The sequence below is a fragment of the Entelurus aequoreus genome, linkage group LG17 (assembly GCF_033978785.1).
Source record: "Entelurus aequoreus isolate RoL-2023_Sb linkage group LG17, RoL_Eaeq_v1.1, whole genome shotgun sequence".
Classification (NCBI taxonomy): Eukaryota; Metazoa; Chordata; class Actinopteri; order Syngnathiformes; family Syngnathidae; genus Entelurus; species Entelurus aequoreus.
The window spans coordinates 8038506-8053977 of record NC_084747.1 but is presented as its reverse complement, the minus strand read 5'-3'; the positions used below and the strand labels follow the sequence as shown (position 1 = coordinate 8053977).

The 15472-nt window shown below is 38.9% G+C and overlaps 2 protein-coding genes across 3 annotated transcripts in view; both read right to left on the bottom strand.

Moving 5' to 3' along the window:
• Positions 1-9874, bottom strand: part of LOC133632244 (zinc finger protein OZF-like) — a 16941-nt gene extending 7067 nt beyond the window's left edge. The window contains exons 1-3 of one of the 2 annotated variants that reach the window (XM_062024574.1): positions 9587-9874; positions 3198-3512; positions 955-1567 (exon numbers count right to left, since the gene is read on the bottom strand). In XM_062024574.1, coding sequence (XP_061880558.1) covers positions 1539-1567; positions 3198-3512; positions 9587-9701 — 459 coding nt within the window. In that variant the 5' untranslated portion in view covers positions 9702-9874 and the 3' untranslated portion in view covers positions 955-1538. Of the gene's footprint in view, positions 3513-9586 lie in introns of those variants that run through there. The other variant, XM_062024572.1, reaches the window with a different exon arrangement.
• The window catches only part of LOC133632267 (gastrula zinc finger protein XlCGF17.1-like), a 144097-nt gene that overhangs the window by 28640 nt on the left and 99985 nt on the right, over positions 1-15472 (bottom strand). The gene's annotated exons all lie outside the window — the stretch shown is intronic.

The following is a 15472-nucleotide window of genomic DNA, read 5'->3' as shown; positions in this document are numbered from 1 at the left end:
TTCAAAGTTAATATTAGAGAAGAAGCTTTTGAATTCAACCGTTTTTGGCGGACATGTTCTTTCTCACATGTGTCAAACTCAAGGCCCTGGGGCCAGATCTGGACCGCCTCATCATTTGAAGTGGTCCGACATGTCATTTAAAGTGGTCTGTTATATCATTTCATTTGGTTCGTCACATTATTTAAAGTGGTTCCCCACATCATTTAATGTGGCCCGTCACATTATTTTATAGTGTTCCGCCATATCGTTTGATATAGTCTGTCACATTATTTAAAGTGGTCTGCCACATCATTAATTGCGGTCCGCCGCATCATTTAATTTGGCCCATCACATTATTTAAAGTGGTTCCCCACATCATTTAATGTGGCCCGTCACATTATTTTATAGTGTTCCGCCATATCGTTTGATATAGTCTGTCACATTATTTAAAGTGGTCTGCCACTTCATTTATTGCGGTCCGCCGCATCATTTAATTTGGTCCGTCACATTATTTAAAGTGGTTCCCCACATCATTTAATGTGGTCCGTCACATTATTCAAAGTAGTCCGCCACATCATTAGATGTGGCCCGTTACATTAGCTAATGTGGTCCGCCATATAATTTGATATAGTCTGCCACCTCATTTAATTTGGCCCACCACATCATTTATTGTGGTCTGCCACATCATTTATTTTGGTACGTCACATAATTTAATGTGGACTGTGATGTCATTTATCGTGGTCCTCCACTTCATTTTATGTAGTCCACCACATAAATTAAAGTGGCCCTCTGAGGGGAGTCATAATAGCAATGTGGCCCTCAATAAAAAACCTGTTTGACACCCCCGTTCCGGTCTATCCACCTTTTCTTCTCCTCCTCTTCATATGCCAAGTACTGATTGGTGATACCAGATATTTCGATTATATTTTTGGCAATTTTGTTACCCCAGTAAAAGACATGACGAATATTGGCTATTTATAACTTTTAATGTGCATTTTTCCTATTGGAACACATTACATTAGTTTTTACAGAACACATTTTTGAATGAAAAAGCTCTCTGTTCTGCCACCTGATGGTTGTAGGGGAGTGTGCATGTCACATGTCTTAGGTGAGGGACCAGAAAAAGAGCAACTCAAAGTCATTTACGAGAAAGACAGATTTTCCCGCCCAAAAGCGGGTCACCCGGGCCCCCTTGTGGAGCAAGGCTTAGAGGTAAGGCTCAATGGCAAGCGCCTGGCCCCATGAAGAGGAAACGAGGGTCCCCGCCTCCAATGAACTCACTACTCAAAAGGCAGGGTCCTCGGAGGTCTGATCCTGGACCACAGAAGCTAGCTCTTGGGACGTGGAATGTCAACTCGCTGGGGGGTAAGGAGCTTGAGTGCCAGGTGGAGAAGTTCCGGCTGAATCTAGTCAAACCTAATTCAACGCACAGCAAGGGGTCTGGAACCGGTCCTCTCGAGAGAGGCTGGACTCTCTTCCACACAAATAGCGAGAGGGGACGGGCGAGGGTGGCGATACTCGTTGCTTGAAAACCGAGCATGAGGGTAATGGGGAGTCAACTATGCCACCAATAAGCATTTCAAAATATCTACAAAACACAAACAACATTTTATACACAATTAGTGACAGACAAAATTACAACATGTTATAAATACGCTATTTCGGTTATTTTAAGTCCTCTATCAGCAATTTAGTATCTGGGCGGATTGATGCAATCTCACGCTACTTTCATCAACAACAGCATCGAGAGAGTTGTGTGTTTGCTGCCACTAATCATGGCAGAGAGACCATGACTACTTTGGAACAAAAGAGGATCTAGAACCTAGTCTCTGTTCAAATGTTTTACCACAAACTAAGCAAAAAAATGGTTTTTCTCTGAGTATGTTTTTATGTGTCTTATCTGTCTTCTGTGCGACAAACTAAGTATTTACACATGTTTTTCCTGTGTATGTTCTCATTGGACATTTCATCAAGAATGTCTTTGACGGCGAAATGAACGACTGAAAGGGTTTTCTCCAGGGTGTATGACAAATGTGTTCAGTCAAAATGTGTCGATAAAAAGCGTTCGCTATGAATTGGAGGAGTACATTTACAACATGTCATGCTACCTTGAGAATAACGTATACTGCAAACAGATGTGTGTTATTTTTAACCCACGTGTTTCATTTTGTGTCGAGTCAAGTTGAGTTTGTTGGAAAAGCTTTTTCTACAAAATGAGCAAGTGAAGGGTTTTTCTCCAGTGTGTGTTCTCATGTGTTGAGTCAAATTTCCACTGTGAGAAAAGCTTTTACAGCAAACTGAACAATTAAATGGTCTTTCTCCTGTGTGTGTTCTCATGTGTACATGCAATACTCGCTTTTGAGAAAAGCTTTTACTGCAAACTGAACAGATAAATAGTTTTTCTCCTGTGTGTGTTCTCATATGTTGAGTCAAACTGCTCTTGTGAGAAAAGTTGTTGCCACAAACTGAACAATCAAAAGGTCTTTCTCCTGTGTGTGTTCTCATATGTTGAGTCAAACTGCTATTTTGTGAAAAGTTTTTACCACAAACTAAACAATTGAATTGTTTTTCTCCTGTGTGGGTACTCATATGTTGAGTCAAATGGCACCGTTGGGTAAAGCTTTTACCACATACTGAGCAATTAAATGGTCTTTCACCTGTGTGCGTTCTCATGTGTTTAGCCAAACTACTATTTAGAGAAACGCTTTTGCCGCAAACTGGACAAATGCGTTGTTTTTCTCCTGCGTGTGATCTGATGTGTTGAGTCAAACCACTCTTGTGAGAAAAGCTTTTACCACAAAGTGAACAATAAAACGGTCTTTCTCCTGTGTGCGTTCTCATGTGTTGAGTCAAAGTGCTGTTTTTAGAAAAGCCCTTACCGCAAACCGTACACTTATATGGTTTTTCACCTGTGTGTGTTCTCATGTGTTGAGTCAAACTGCTCTTGTGTGAAAAGCTTTTACCGCAGACTGAACAATAAAATGGTCTTTCTCCCGTGTGTGTTCTCAGATGTTCTGTCAGACTGCTCTTGTGACAAAAGCTTTTACCACAATCTGAACAATCAAAAGTTTTTTCTCCTGTGTGTGTTCTCATGTCTTCAGTCAAACTGCTCTTTTTAGAACATTTTGTACCAGAAACTAAACAGCTCAAAGTTGTTTTACATTTCTTCTTTTTAAAGCAGTCGGCGTGTTTGTTGTCAGTGTGAGTCCTCATATCACCTTCACAGTCTGTATCGCTACTCAAAGTTACTTCAACCTCGTCTTCAGCCTCACTATCTGATAGTGAAGCTAAGAGGTTGTCCACTTGTGGTTTCTCTTCATCATCCTCAGTCTTCACAAAGACAACAGTCAGTGGTAACTTGGTGGTATCACCTTCCTCTGACCACTGAAGACACTCTCCTTCCTGAGTGATGCAGAGTTCCTCCTCTTCCTTTTTAATGTGAAGTAGCTGTGGAGTCTCCTGCTTCAAAGTGGAACTTCCTCCCTGCAGCTGCGGCGGAAGTCCTTCAGGATGACCAATCAGCTGCTGGACGTCTGAGGAACACAAATAAGTTCAATGTGTTGAATTACGATGCATAATATTTGTGTTGTTCATAGGGATGGTTCATAGGCGGTTGCATGATTTTGATTCATTTCAGGTTGATCATGGTGATCAGCTGTTAGCGTACATTAACTTGATCCAACATGGCAAACATATATGTTACAAGATAGTAGAAAATAGTAGGGATGCAACAGTACACGATATAATCCTGCATGGGACAATCCGCCTTTGTGGACCGGGGTCCTGTATGTGTTTGTCTACGAGTGTTTGTGTACGTCTGTGTGTGTTTGTGTACGTGTGTGTGCGTGAGTGTGCCTGTCCATCCATCATGGCGAAAGTCAGGCTCCTCACAACATAATTGTCCAATCACTGTTGTGCCTCTTCCCCCTCACATAACTGGAAGTGGAGCCCAGAAAAACAAAATAAAGACATTTGGCCAACATTAGCATAGAAGTTGAAACACAACTTTGAGAAGGAGCAGCGGCTTCAGGGACAGACTTTAGTCTCACTGATTGCTGGAGCTCACGTTGTGGTCTTTGCAATCATATGATGGATGATCAAAATGAACTGGAAACCTCATGTAAAAAAAATACAACATAAAGTAGCAAGAAACACGTCAATAACGAAGCAAAACATGTTCTAGACCAAAAATCACTTCATATTCTGTACTGCTCACTAGTGTTACATATCTGAGTTATTGTGCAGAAATATGGGGAAATAACTACAAATGTGCGCTTCATTCACTAACGGTGTTAGAATAATTGTTTCTAAATGATCACAAAAACTTTGTGTTACATTGAGGGTCCGGTGAGAAGACAAAAGCCGTCTTTGAAACCTACCAAGAGTAAGGCTCGTAAAACTCCACTGTGTAGGGGGAAAGCCACATGAAGGTGTTCCTGTTTTCTCTCATGTATGGTAATCAACAGAAAGATATTGTTCTAACCCAAGGACTTCAAAGCGGAGAGATGGCAGGATCTGCCCAATTTCCAGACGACCTCTTTTTGAAGTATTTTACGAACTCTTTTTGAACTATTTTATGGAACTCTTTTTGAATTATTTTACGAACCTTTGTCCTTTGGAAGCAGTGGTGGCCATGTGGGAGGGTCCAAAAATAAAAGAAGGAGGCGTGCAATCTTTTGGCAGAGCGTGCTGAGATACTGTGCAAGGGAACAGTGTACAGATGACTCTCCTCAATATTGAGTCCAAATTGAATTCTGTCTCTGTTTAATTCTTTGCCTCTTGTCTTGTTTAATAGATGTCATCAGTGTTTGAACCTGACAAATGGTGTTACAAAGAATGTTGGATATAGAGAACATACCAACCCTTTATTTATTGAATCACAATTATTGAAATTCAACGACTTGGTGCATTTGCAAACATCTAAAATGATGTACAAAGAAAACTATAACCTGCTAGCCAAGAATGTGCAACAATTCTTCTCAACAAAAGAGGACAAATATAACCTTAGAGGAAAATCTAATTTAAAACATGTGTATGTTTGTGCAACACTTAAAACCTTTAGTATATCAGTATGTGGAATTAAATGATGGCATGGATTAAGCAAAGAAATCAAACAGAGCACCAATATGATTCACTTTAAGAGACTGTTCAAACTACGAGTGTTCACTAAGTACACAGAACAATAATTATGATGAACATCTTGAACCCTTTCTTTTTTAGGTAAATATTTATGTATTTAATATTTGTTTATTTACTATGGAATATTATTTATTCATTCACTGTTCTGTTACAGAGACCAAGGAAATGGGATGAAATTGCTATGGTATGAAAAGGGGTAGGATTTAATAAGCTTAGCTTCTTCCTACTCCATTTCGGACGTGCTGTAATGAAACAACTGGAAATATGTGATGAATTACATTGCATTGTCTGCATGTTCCAAATAAACTGGAACTGAACTGAACTGAACTGTGGTGTTCATTTTGTTGTGTAAAAATGTTTGTCTTAGTTATCGTCAACAACCTATTTGTCAACAATGGCAAAATGAATTGACGATTTGGTCGACGAATAAAAACAAGGCGAAAATGTTGACAGAGAAGAAATCCAATCATACTTAATTTTGTCTCCAGCTAGGCGGGTGGAACAAGTTAGGAATCTTTCCAATCATGGCAGCACACAGGAAATACTGGCGGGGATCCAATCAGAACATCAACTACAAACCCCAAAACCAGTGAAGTTGTCACCTTGTGTAAATGGTAAATAAAAACAGAATACAATGCTTTGCAAATCATTTTCAACTTCTGAAGTGTTCCTGTGCCCATGTGGTGATATCCTTTACACACCGATGCCGCTTTTTGATGCAGTACCGCCTGAGGGATCAAAGCTCACGGGCATTGCCGCTTACGTGCAGTGATTTCTCCAGATTCTCTGAACCTTTTGATGATATTACGGACCGTAGATGGTGAAATCCCTAAATTCCTTGCAATAGCTGGTTGAGAAAGGTTGTTCTTAAACTGTTTTGCTCAGGCATTTGTTGACAAAGTGGTGACCCTCGTCCCATCCTTGTTTGTGAATGACTGAGCATTTCATGGAAGCTGCTTTTATACCCAATCATGGCACCCACCTGTTCCCAATTAGCCTGTTCACCTGTGTGATGTTCCAAATAAGTGTTTGATGAGCATTCCTCAACTTTCTCAGTCTTTTTTGCCACCTGTGCCATCTTTTTCGAAACATGTTGCAGGCACCAAATTCCAAATGAGTTAATATTTGCAAAAAAATAACAAAGTTTACCAGTTCGAATGATAAGTATCTTGTCTTTGCAGTCTATTCAATTGAATATAAGTTGAAAAAGATTTGCAAATCATTGTATTCTCTTTTTATTTACCATTTACACAACGTGACAATTTCACTGGTTTTGGGTTATGTACTAAGACAGAGTGTTTGCATTTTTCACCTGGAAACAAGACTATATTGTAGGGATGCAACGATAAAGGGCAATAATGACGACGGCGGCAAAACTCCCGGAGGTCGGTATTACCCTTAGAAATTAAAGATATCCAAAAACTGAGATTGATGAATGCACTTTGATCAAATGACGGCAGACTTACCAGTGCCAGCTCGCTAGCTTAAATGCTAACATGAAAACAAGAGACATACGTCTTTCCCCGTTAAACACAACATACCCCAATCATATTACTGTCTGAGCAACTAAGATGTTCAATTGTGCAAATTGAACCTACAAGCTGTGCTCTCGAAACACGAAATTATGAAGATCGATCTTTCGTCAGAGGAAAAGAGAGGAGGTAGTTTAACGGTGCATTCAAGTACCGCTAAACAGAGTACGACAAACGCTCACCAGAAGTGATATATAATTAAAATACATTTGATTTGTTATGCACTTTTTGTTTGAATAAATCTTAAAGTGCCACAGTACAACATTTACAGCAAGTTTAGCTATTAAAACAGATAAAACACGAAGACTAAAACACTGAAACACAAGACTTGCAAAATAATGGCTTTTCGAACAATGTGTCTATTTATTTTAGCTATGTTTAAAAAGCTTTTTAAGCACATTTCACAATACTGCGATAATAATGATAGCAGTGATCATTTTGGTCACAATAACCGTGATATGAAGTTCTCATATCGTTACATACCTGCTGTATAAATACACACAACATTACAATAAGTCTTCTACGCCTGGAAGAAAGATGGACATATTTTACATTTGCAACGGCAGACAACAAGACACATCGTAAAGCGTGTGGCTCCATTTTCCCTGGTTAAAATACAACCAACTTGAAAAGCCATCCGAAGGCTAATCATTGTGACATCTACGCTACAGGAAGTAAGCCTAAACTAATATTTCCAAATGACTCATACTTTACTGAATTAAAGTTACTATTAAGGATAGTAGAGAAGGAGCAAGACTGTTTACTCAACCACTACTTTTGTAGTACCCATAGGCAAGCTTGCCCGCCAATCTAGAAGAAAACTAATTTGTTTCTTCATTGTGACCTTTTTATTCATATATCATTCAACGTTCATTTTTTAAAATGCTTCATTTTAGCTAAAATAATAACACATAATAAGGTTAGTGTGAAAGTTTCTATTTGAAATATGAATGGTCTTGTTGAGGAATTTAGTCAACTAAAACTAAATACATTTAGAGGACTAAAATATGACTAAAACACATGTTCGTCAAAAGACTATGATCAAATCTAAATTGAAAACTGATGTCAAAATAAACACTGCTCCGAACGTTGATAGCTAACATTGTATATTCATTTTATCTACTACTTCGCTTGCCAACATGGCCACCGATCACAACTAGACATGTTTCTCTCCTGCCAGTTGCATCACATTTGAGAGATGACATCAGATGTGTAAATGGGACAGTATTGACAGTCAAAGTTGCATCAGATGTGAGAGATGACATCAGATGTGTAGGTGGGACAGTATTGACAGTCAAAGTTGCATCAGATGTGAGAGATGACATCAGATGTGTAAGTGGGACAGTATTGACAGTCAAAGTTGCATCAGATGTGAGAGATGACATCAGATGTGTAAGTGGGACAGTATTGACAGTCAAAGTTGCATCAGATGTGAGAGATGACATCAGATGTGTAAGTGGGACAGTATTGACAGTCAAAGTTGCATCAGATGTGAGAGATGACATCAGATGTGTAAGTGGGACAGTATTGACAGTCAAATTGCATCAGATGTGAGAGATGACATCAGATGTGTAAGTGGGACAGTATTGACAGTCAAAGTTACATCAGATGTGAGAGATGACATCAGATGTGTAAGTGGGACAGTATTGACAGTCAAAGTTGCATCATATGTGAGAGATGACATCAGATGTGTAAGTGGGACAGTATTGACAGTCAAAGTTGCATCATATGTGAGAGATGACATCAGATGTGTAAGTGGGACAGTATTGACAGTCAAAGTTGCATCATATGTGAGAGATGACATCAGATGTGTAAGTGAAACAGTCAAAGTTGCTAAGAATGAAAGGTTAATAATTAAAGGTTAAGACTGAAAGGTTAATAATTAAAGGTTAATAATTAAAGCTTTATAGAAGATTCCATAGGAACTGCTTGGGGTCATTGTTGAGTCCACTTGAGGAAGAGTGGGGCAGTGATACAAAAACTGCAATTTCTTGTAATGAATAAAAAAATAAATAAAAAAACAAATGGCCTCATGTCCCAAACATGTTTTATGAGGAATACCTGGAATGTGAATATATTACAACTTATCATTTCAAAGATTTTGAAGAATAATATTTGTGTCTTGTATTCCTGTTAGCATTTAAGCTAGCTGGCTTGCTTCCTGGGTGAATGAGCAGCATCACCAATATAGAAAGTGTATCTGGAAAGTATTCAAAGCTCTTCACTTTTTCCGCATGTTGTTATGTTACAGCCTTATTTAATCACGCCTTATGAATTATGAGTTCAAATGTTGCACATTTATTCATTTGGTACAAAGACATCCTGGATGAAAACCAACGCTTCCCATCCAACTTGTACATTAAAAAAATAAAACACTTTTCACGTTGTCATTTTGCGGTATTGTGTGTAGAATTTTGAGGATAAAAATGAATGTATTCCATTGTGGAATAAAGCTGTAACATAACAACATGTGGAAACTGTGAAGCGCTGTGAATATTTTTCTGATGCACAGAACATGCTGATATTTATTGTGATATACATTTTGTCCACACGCCACATCACTAATTGTATTTACAAATGTTTTTACAGCATTTTTCCTCCATGATTGTGTTTTCAACGAAGTGTTAGGAAGAAAAAGCGAGGTAGGACTGTAGTGAGTCGAACTTGTCAAAGAAGTCAGTCTACATCTGAACAATGGAATGTTTGGCTTTTTGCAATGTTTTTTTCTGAAAATACATATTTACGATCCAAAAATATATTTTGATTTGTAAAAAACGGATAAAACTTTTGCATTCTTTCATCTCCTCTGATGTGAACTCCACTGCCTTCTTCAAGCTAACAATCATGGCGGCTCTTTCTTTACATTCTTCAACAAGGTCGGCTAATTTCTCATTAATGCTAATTTCGGGGCTCATGATAGTTTTCAAGTCACTCACCTTCATCTTTCGTCTTTATCTCCGTTGGTGATTTGCTGGAAGTTGGTGGCGCTGATTCTCTTTCATGTTCTCTTTTAGCGGACGTCGCCATCTTAGCATAGCAGTAGTCGTCCATCTTCTATCACGTCTTCAATCTTCACTTTAAATAACACGCCATCGCTCCAACCCTTGTTTTGTGGGCTTAATATAAAATAAATGTTTGAGAATCTAAATCGCTTTTAGGTGGTAAATCTGAATCTTTTTCGGTAAAGCTCAGTCCGCCATCTTCCTCGCCACCAATGTCTCTGAGCTGCTCGATTCGGTTGCGCATGCGCCGAAATTCAACTACTTCCGGTCCAAACACTTTTTATTTTATTTTATTTTATTTGTTTTATTATTATTTTTCTGTTGATAATTGTTGTTTTTGTAATGTTTATTGTGTCCTTCATGCTTTCTTGACAGGAATGTGACAATATGTGTGTGTTTCATTCGGACATCGTATGTGTAAACTATAACTTCCGGTCTGGTAGAGTGCCCTGAACACAGTGAACCTCACTTGTCTGTCTTTAGTCTTCACACGCTTCACAAATGACTTATTTCTATCAGATTGGTCGATCAGATTGAATTTACTGTGATTTCTTGTGATATTGGACTGAGTACATTATTTTACTGTGACATAACAGTTCATTGCTGGGAAATATAAAAGTATCTTAACTGGTAAAGTCGTTTGTTTACAAATGTTGACGATATTTTACTGCGAAAAAATACTGTTAAATGCTGTGAAATCCTAGTATTTTTTCATAAGATCATTGTCATAAGAAAACTAGTTTTTCTACATGTAAAGCGACTTTGGGTACTTAGAAAAGCGCTATATAAATCCCAGGTATTATTAGTTTTAAAAAATAAAACAAAAGTCCCATATTATGCATTAATTCTTCAATTTGTCTTTGACTGAAATAGTTGTTATGCTTTTTAAAATGTGGGACTTGTATGATCTGTTTTGTTGTCGTAATTTTTCATTACTATTTCAAAATAAAACGAAAAGTATTGATTAACATGACGACACTCTGGATGTGTGAATATCGGATTTTTTTAGGAGACAAAAGTTTTAACAGCGTGACAAGAAAACGACGTTGTCAAAAAAAACAGAACCATTTCTTCTTTAAAATCAAAAAGTGTATTATTATGAATACTAAACAGAAAGTCCAGTCCAGAATATTTGGAAAAAAATAAATACTTTATTTTTCAAGACGCATACTTGAGAAATATCCTGCATGAATTTGGACAGAATTGTGTCACGAACAAGTGTTGGGTTAATTACTGAAAACCAGTAACTAGTTACAGTTAGTAGTTACTTTATTTCAAAAGTAACTCAGTGTCAGTGCGGTATGGTGTAGTGGGTAGAGCGGCCGTGCCAGAAACCTGAGGGTTGCAGGTTTGCTCCCCGCCTCTTACCATCCAAATCGCTGCCGTTGTGTCCTTGGGCAGGACACTTCACCCTTGCCCCCGGTGCCACTCACACCGGGGAATGAATGATGAATGAATGAGTTGTAAAAATGAATGATGGGTTCTCACTTCTCTGTGAAGCGCTTTGAGTGCCTAGAAAAGCGCTGTATAAATCGAATCCATTATTATTAGTATTATTACTAACTCAGTTACTTACACCAAAAAGTAATGCATTACTGTGAAAAGTAACTATTTAGTTGTTTTTTCTACGGCTCCCATTAATGCCCTTTTAGCCTTCATTTCAGTACTGTTATTGCACTGGGGAATAATACAATGTGATGATCAACTTGACATGCATTTGCATCACTGAACTCTGCTAAGCAATGTGGTCTACATACAACACACAAACAATGTGGTCTACATACAACACACAAAGACAAAGATATGTTTCAAAGGGCCAATTTATTTCAGGCCAGAACAAATTGACAGAACTCTTTTAAATAGCTGCAACATAACATACATAAGTAACAAACAGCATAATAACAACATAGCTGTAAACCTGTCTTCACCCAAGGAAGGGACACATGACATACACAAAGCCTAACCAGGCATTTTTTTCTCTCAAGGAATTGTGAAATAAAATCATGTCTTCAGGAGATCAACACTGTACTGAAGCCCAGAACACTCTACACATTTCCCCAGTTTTAGTTTAGAGATAAGGAAATATTGGCCTGGCCCACCAGGATCCCTCTTTATGTTTGTGAACTTTATAGTCTATACATTTAGAGTGATGTGATAATCAAACACTCTAGAAGTCTAGAATGAAAGAGTATATAAGAGAATTGACAGAGTGTGTACCTTCAGTGCTGAATGATGAGCAGAGACAGAGTTTTGAGTGTTTTCTTTAGCTCGCTTTCCATGTTTATGTCCTAACTGTCCAGGCACTTGGAAAATGTGTTCCGTGCCATTTGCTGTTTGACGCCCGCTATCATGCTAATTAGCTGCCTGAAAGCGGGTGACTCCACTGTAGAAATAGCCTGCATGTCTTCTAGCACATACGCTGCAATGGCTCTATCAATGTTGTCCTTGCTGGCAGTCCCTCCGTTAAAATCCAGCCGCTGTTGCTTGGGTGATGGTGGAGGTGAAGTGTGTCTTTCTTTACTAGCTTTGTCGAAGCATGTTGCTTTTGTAGCTGTTTCAGCAGATTTGAATTGCTGTTTTGGGCAGTAGATAGGATCTTTGATCCAAGACACAACTTATATTTAACAAAAATTGTATTTTCTTTGTGCGCGACAAAAGAAAAGTAGTGAGAATATCTCCATGTTAACAAACTCGACTTCGGCATGGAGCGGCATGGCGTAGTGGGTAGAGCGGCCGTGCCAGAAACCTGAGGGTTGCAGGTGCGCTCCCCGCCTCTTGACATCCAAATCGCTGCCGTTGTGTCCTTGGGCAGGACACTTCACCCTTGCCCCCGGTGCCGCTCACACTGATGAATGAATGATGAATGAATGATAGGAGGTGGTCGGAGGGGCCGTAAGTGCAAACTGGCAGCCTCGCTTCCGTCAGTCTACCCCAGGGCAGCTGTGGCTACAAATGTAGCTTACCACCACCAGGTGTGAATGAATGATGGGTTCTCACTTCTCTGTGAGCGCTTTGAGTATCTAATAATAGAAAAGCGCTATTTAAAATCTAATCCATTATTATTATTTATTATTATGATGTCTTGTTAGTAAACAAGACATCACCCCCAACACACACACAGCGCGCCTCTTCTCTTCTCCCCCTTGTGACACAGGAAGAATCAGAAGGACGACGCTGCAACTCTCCAATAAAACACACTCAGATCTTCTCAGTTTCTAGCCGATACTACATAAAAAATAACGTAAAATAACGCAGTAAAACGTCATGTAGTAACGGTAACTGAGTTACTGAATATAAAAAATAACGCGTTGAGACTACTAGTTACCGCCGAAAATAACGGTGTTACAGTAATGCGTTACTTTGTAATGTGTTAGTCCCAACACTGGTCACGAAAGTAGAATTTGTGAATACTTTTGACGTGTAGTTATTTCACGTTGTTTGTCATGAAAAATATTTGATGTTCAGTCCAAATCTTTTCAAAGTTAATATTAGAGAAGGAGCTTTAGAATTCAACCGTTTTTGGCGGACATGTTGTTTCTCACAGGTGTCAAACTCAAGGCACTGGGGCCACATCTGGCCCGCCACTTTATTTTATGTGGCCCGCTACATAATTTGATGTGGTCCGACATGTCATTTAAAGTGGTCTGATATATCAGTGGTCCCCAAACACCGGGCCGGACTAATTGTAAATGATATGGCAGTCCACATTAAATGATGTGGAAGACCACATTAAATGATGTGACAGACTATATTAAATGATATGGCGGACCGCTTTAAAATAATGTGACGGGCCACATCAAATGGTGTGGTTACTGGTTCAATCCCCACCTTCTATCTGTCACACCGCGGTGAGGGATGTCTTGTCTTGGTTTTTTTCTGTCTTGTGATTTTCATGTTTTATTTTGAAAAGTAACTCTCCTCTCGTTTCAGGTCACTTGCCCTTCCTTTTGTGTCATCAGTCTGACGTCATCCCTGTTCCCTGATTGTTTCCACCTGTTCCCAATTACCCTCATGTGTCTTATAAGCCCACTCCTTCCTTTGTTCTGTGCCAGATTGTTTCGTTCATTCGTACTTTCCAGCGTCTACGTCCATGTCCATGCCTTGCCTTGTAACCAGTCTATGTTCCATGTTCTTGAATCCCTTCGTGGCTATTTTGAGTTTTCCTTTTTCCTCCTCAGCAGAGTGATTTTTTGTTATTGACTTTATTCAGCCGAAGTGGTAAGTTATTAGTTAAATTCCTCAATTTTTGAGTGACTATTTTTGTTAAACTTTATTAAATAAGATAGTGTAGAATTGTTCATAGCTGTTGTTTATTCCTCCCATTGGAGCGTTTTTTGTTTATACATTTTATAGCATTTACTGCGCCAATTATTAGTTCGTCTTTGGTTTTGTGTTTTCCTCCGTTCGGAGTGATTTTCAGTTGTTCCTATTTTTTGGAACCTTTTTCATCGAGTAGTTTTTTGGTTAATTATAGTATTGTATTCCTTGACTTTGGAGGTGAAAGGAAGCTGCCAAAATAAAAGCCTGTCAAGTTCCCTACTCTGCATCTGAGTCCAATCCTTTTACCAAGCCCTGACATTACCATCCTAGTCACGTCCGTTGTGTCCTTAAGCAAGACACTTCACCCTTGCTCCTGATGGGTTCTGGTTAGCGCCGTGCATGGCAGCTCCCGCCAACAGTGTGTGAATGTGTGTGTGAATGTGGAAATAGTGTCAAAGCGCTTTGAGTTCCTTAGAAAGGTAGAAAAGCGCTATACAAGTACAACCCATTTACCATTTAATGTGGTCTGCCACATCATTTATTTTGGTCCGTCACATCATTTATTTTGGTCCGTCACATCATTTAATGTGGTCTGGGATGTCATTTATCGTAGTCCGCACAAGAAATTAAAAAAAATAAAATTAAATTAAAAAAAATTCTAAAAAAAATAAATCAACAGAAAAAACACAATATATACATTATATATCAATATAGATTAATATAGTCTGCAGGTATACAGTCCGTAAGCACACATGATTGTATTTCCTTATGAAAAAAATGTGTCCGTGGGACAAATTTTCAAGTGTTGACCGGTCCGCAGCTACAAAAAGGTTGGGGACCACTGTGTTATATAATTTCATGTGGTCCGTCACATTTAAAGTGGTTCCCCACATCATTTAATGTGGTCGTCACATTATTCAAAGTAGCGCGCCACACCATTTGATGTGGCCCGTCACATTATTTTAAAGCGGTCCGCCATATCATTTAATATAGTCTGTCACATCATTTAATGTGGTCTTCCACATCATTTAATGTGGACTGCCATATCATTTACAATGGCCCGCCACATCATTTTTAAATTGGCCCGCGTTGTCATTTAAAGTGGTCTGCCACGTAATTTAACGTGGTCTGTGATGTCAATTAACCTGGTCCGCCACTTCCTGTTAAGAACCAGGAAGTGTTGACAGGGAGGGGACTGTTGCTATCGTGCGGTTACCATGGTAGCCTCCTAAATTGGGTTCAGGTGTGAGCATGGACAGGGCGATTGGAGGACAAACCGTTTTCGACCGTGTCGTGTCGTGTCATGTGGTGACAACAATGCTGTGATAATGTGCCACTCAAGGTCAGCATACTTTGTTATATAACTTACACTTGATTTAATTTAGATAGCTTGGAATAAACGGATTGTCATATCCAAACACACAACTACAGTACTGGACATTATATCATTTACACGCGTCAAACTGGTCAACACAGTCGGCCTCTGTATCACCCCAAAGGTAAAGGCTGTACAATAAGTCGAAAACTATAGTGTTCGTTCGTTTTGGAAAAGGACTAAGT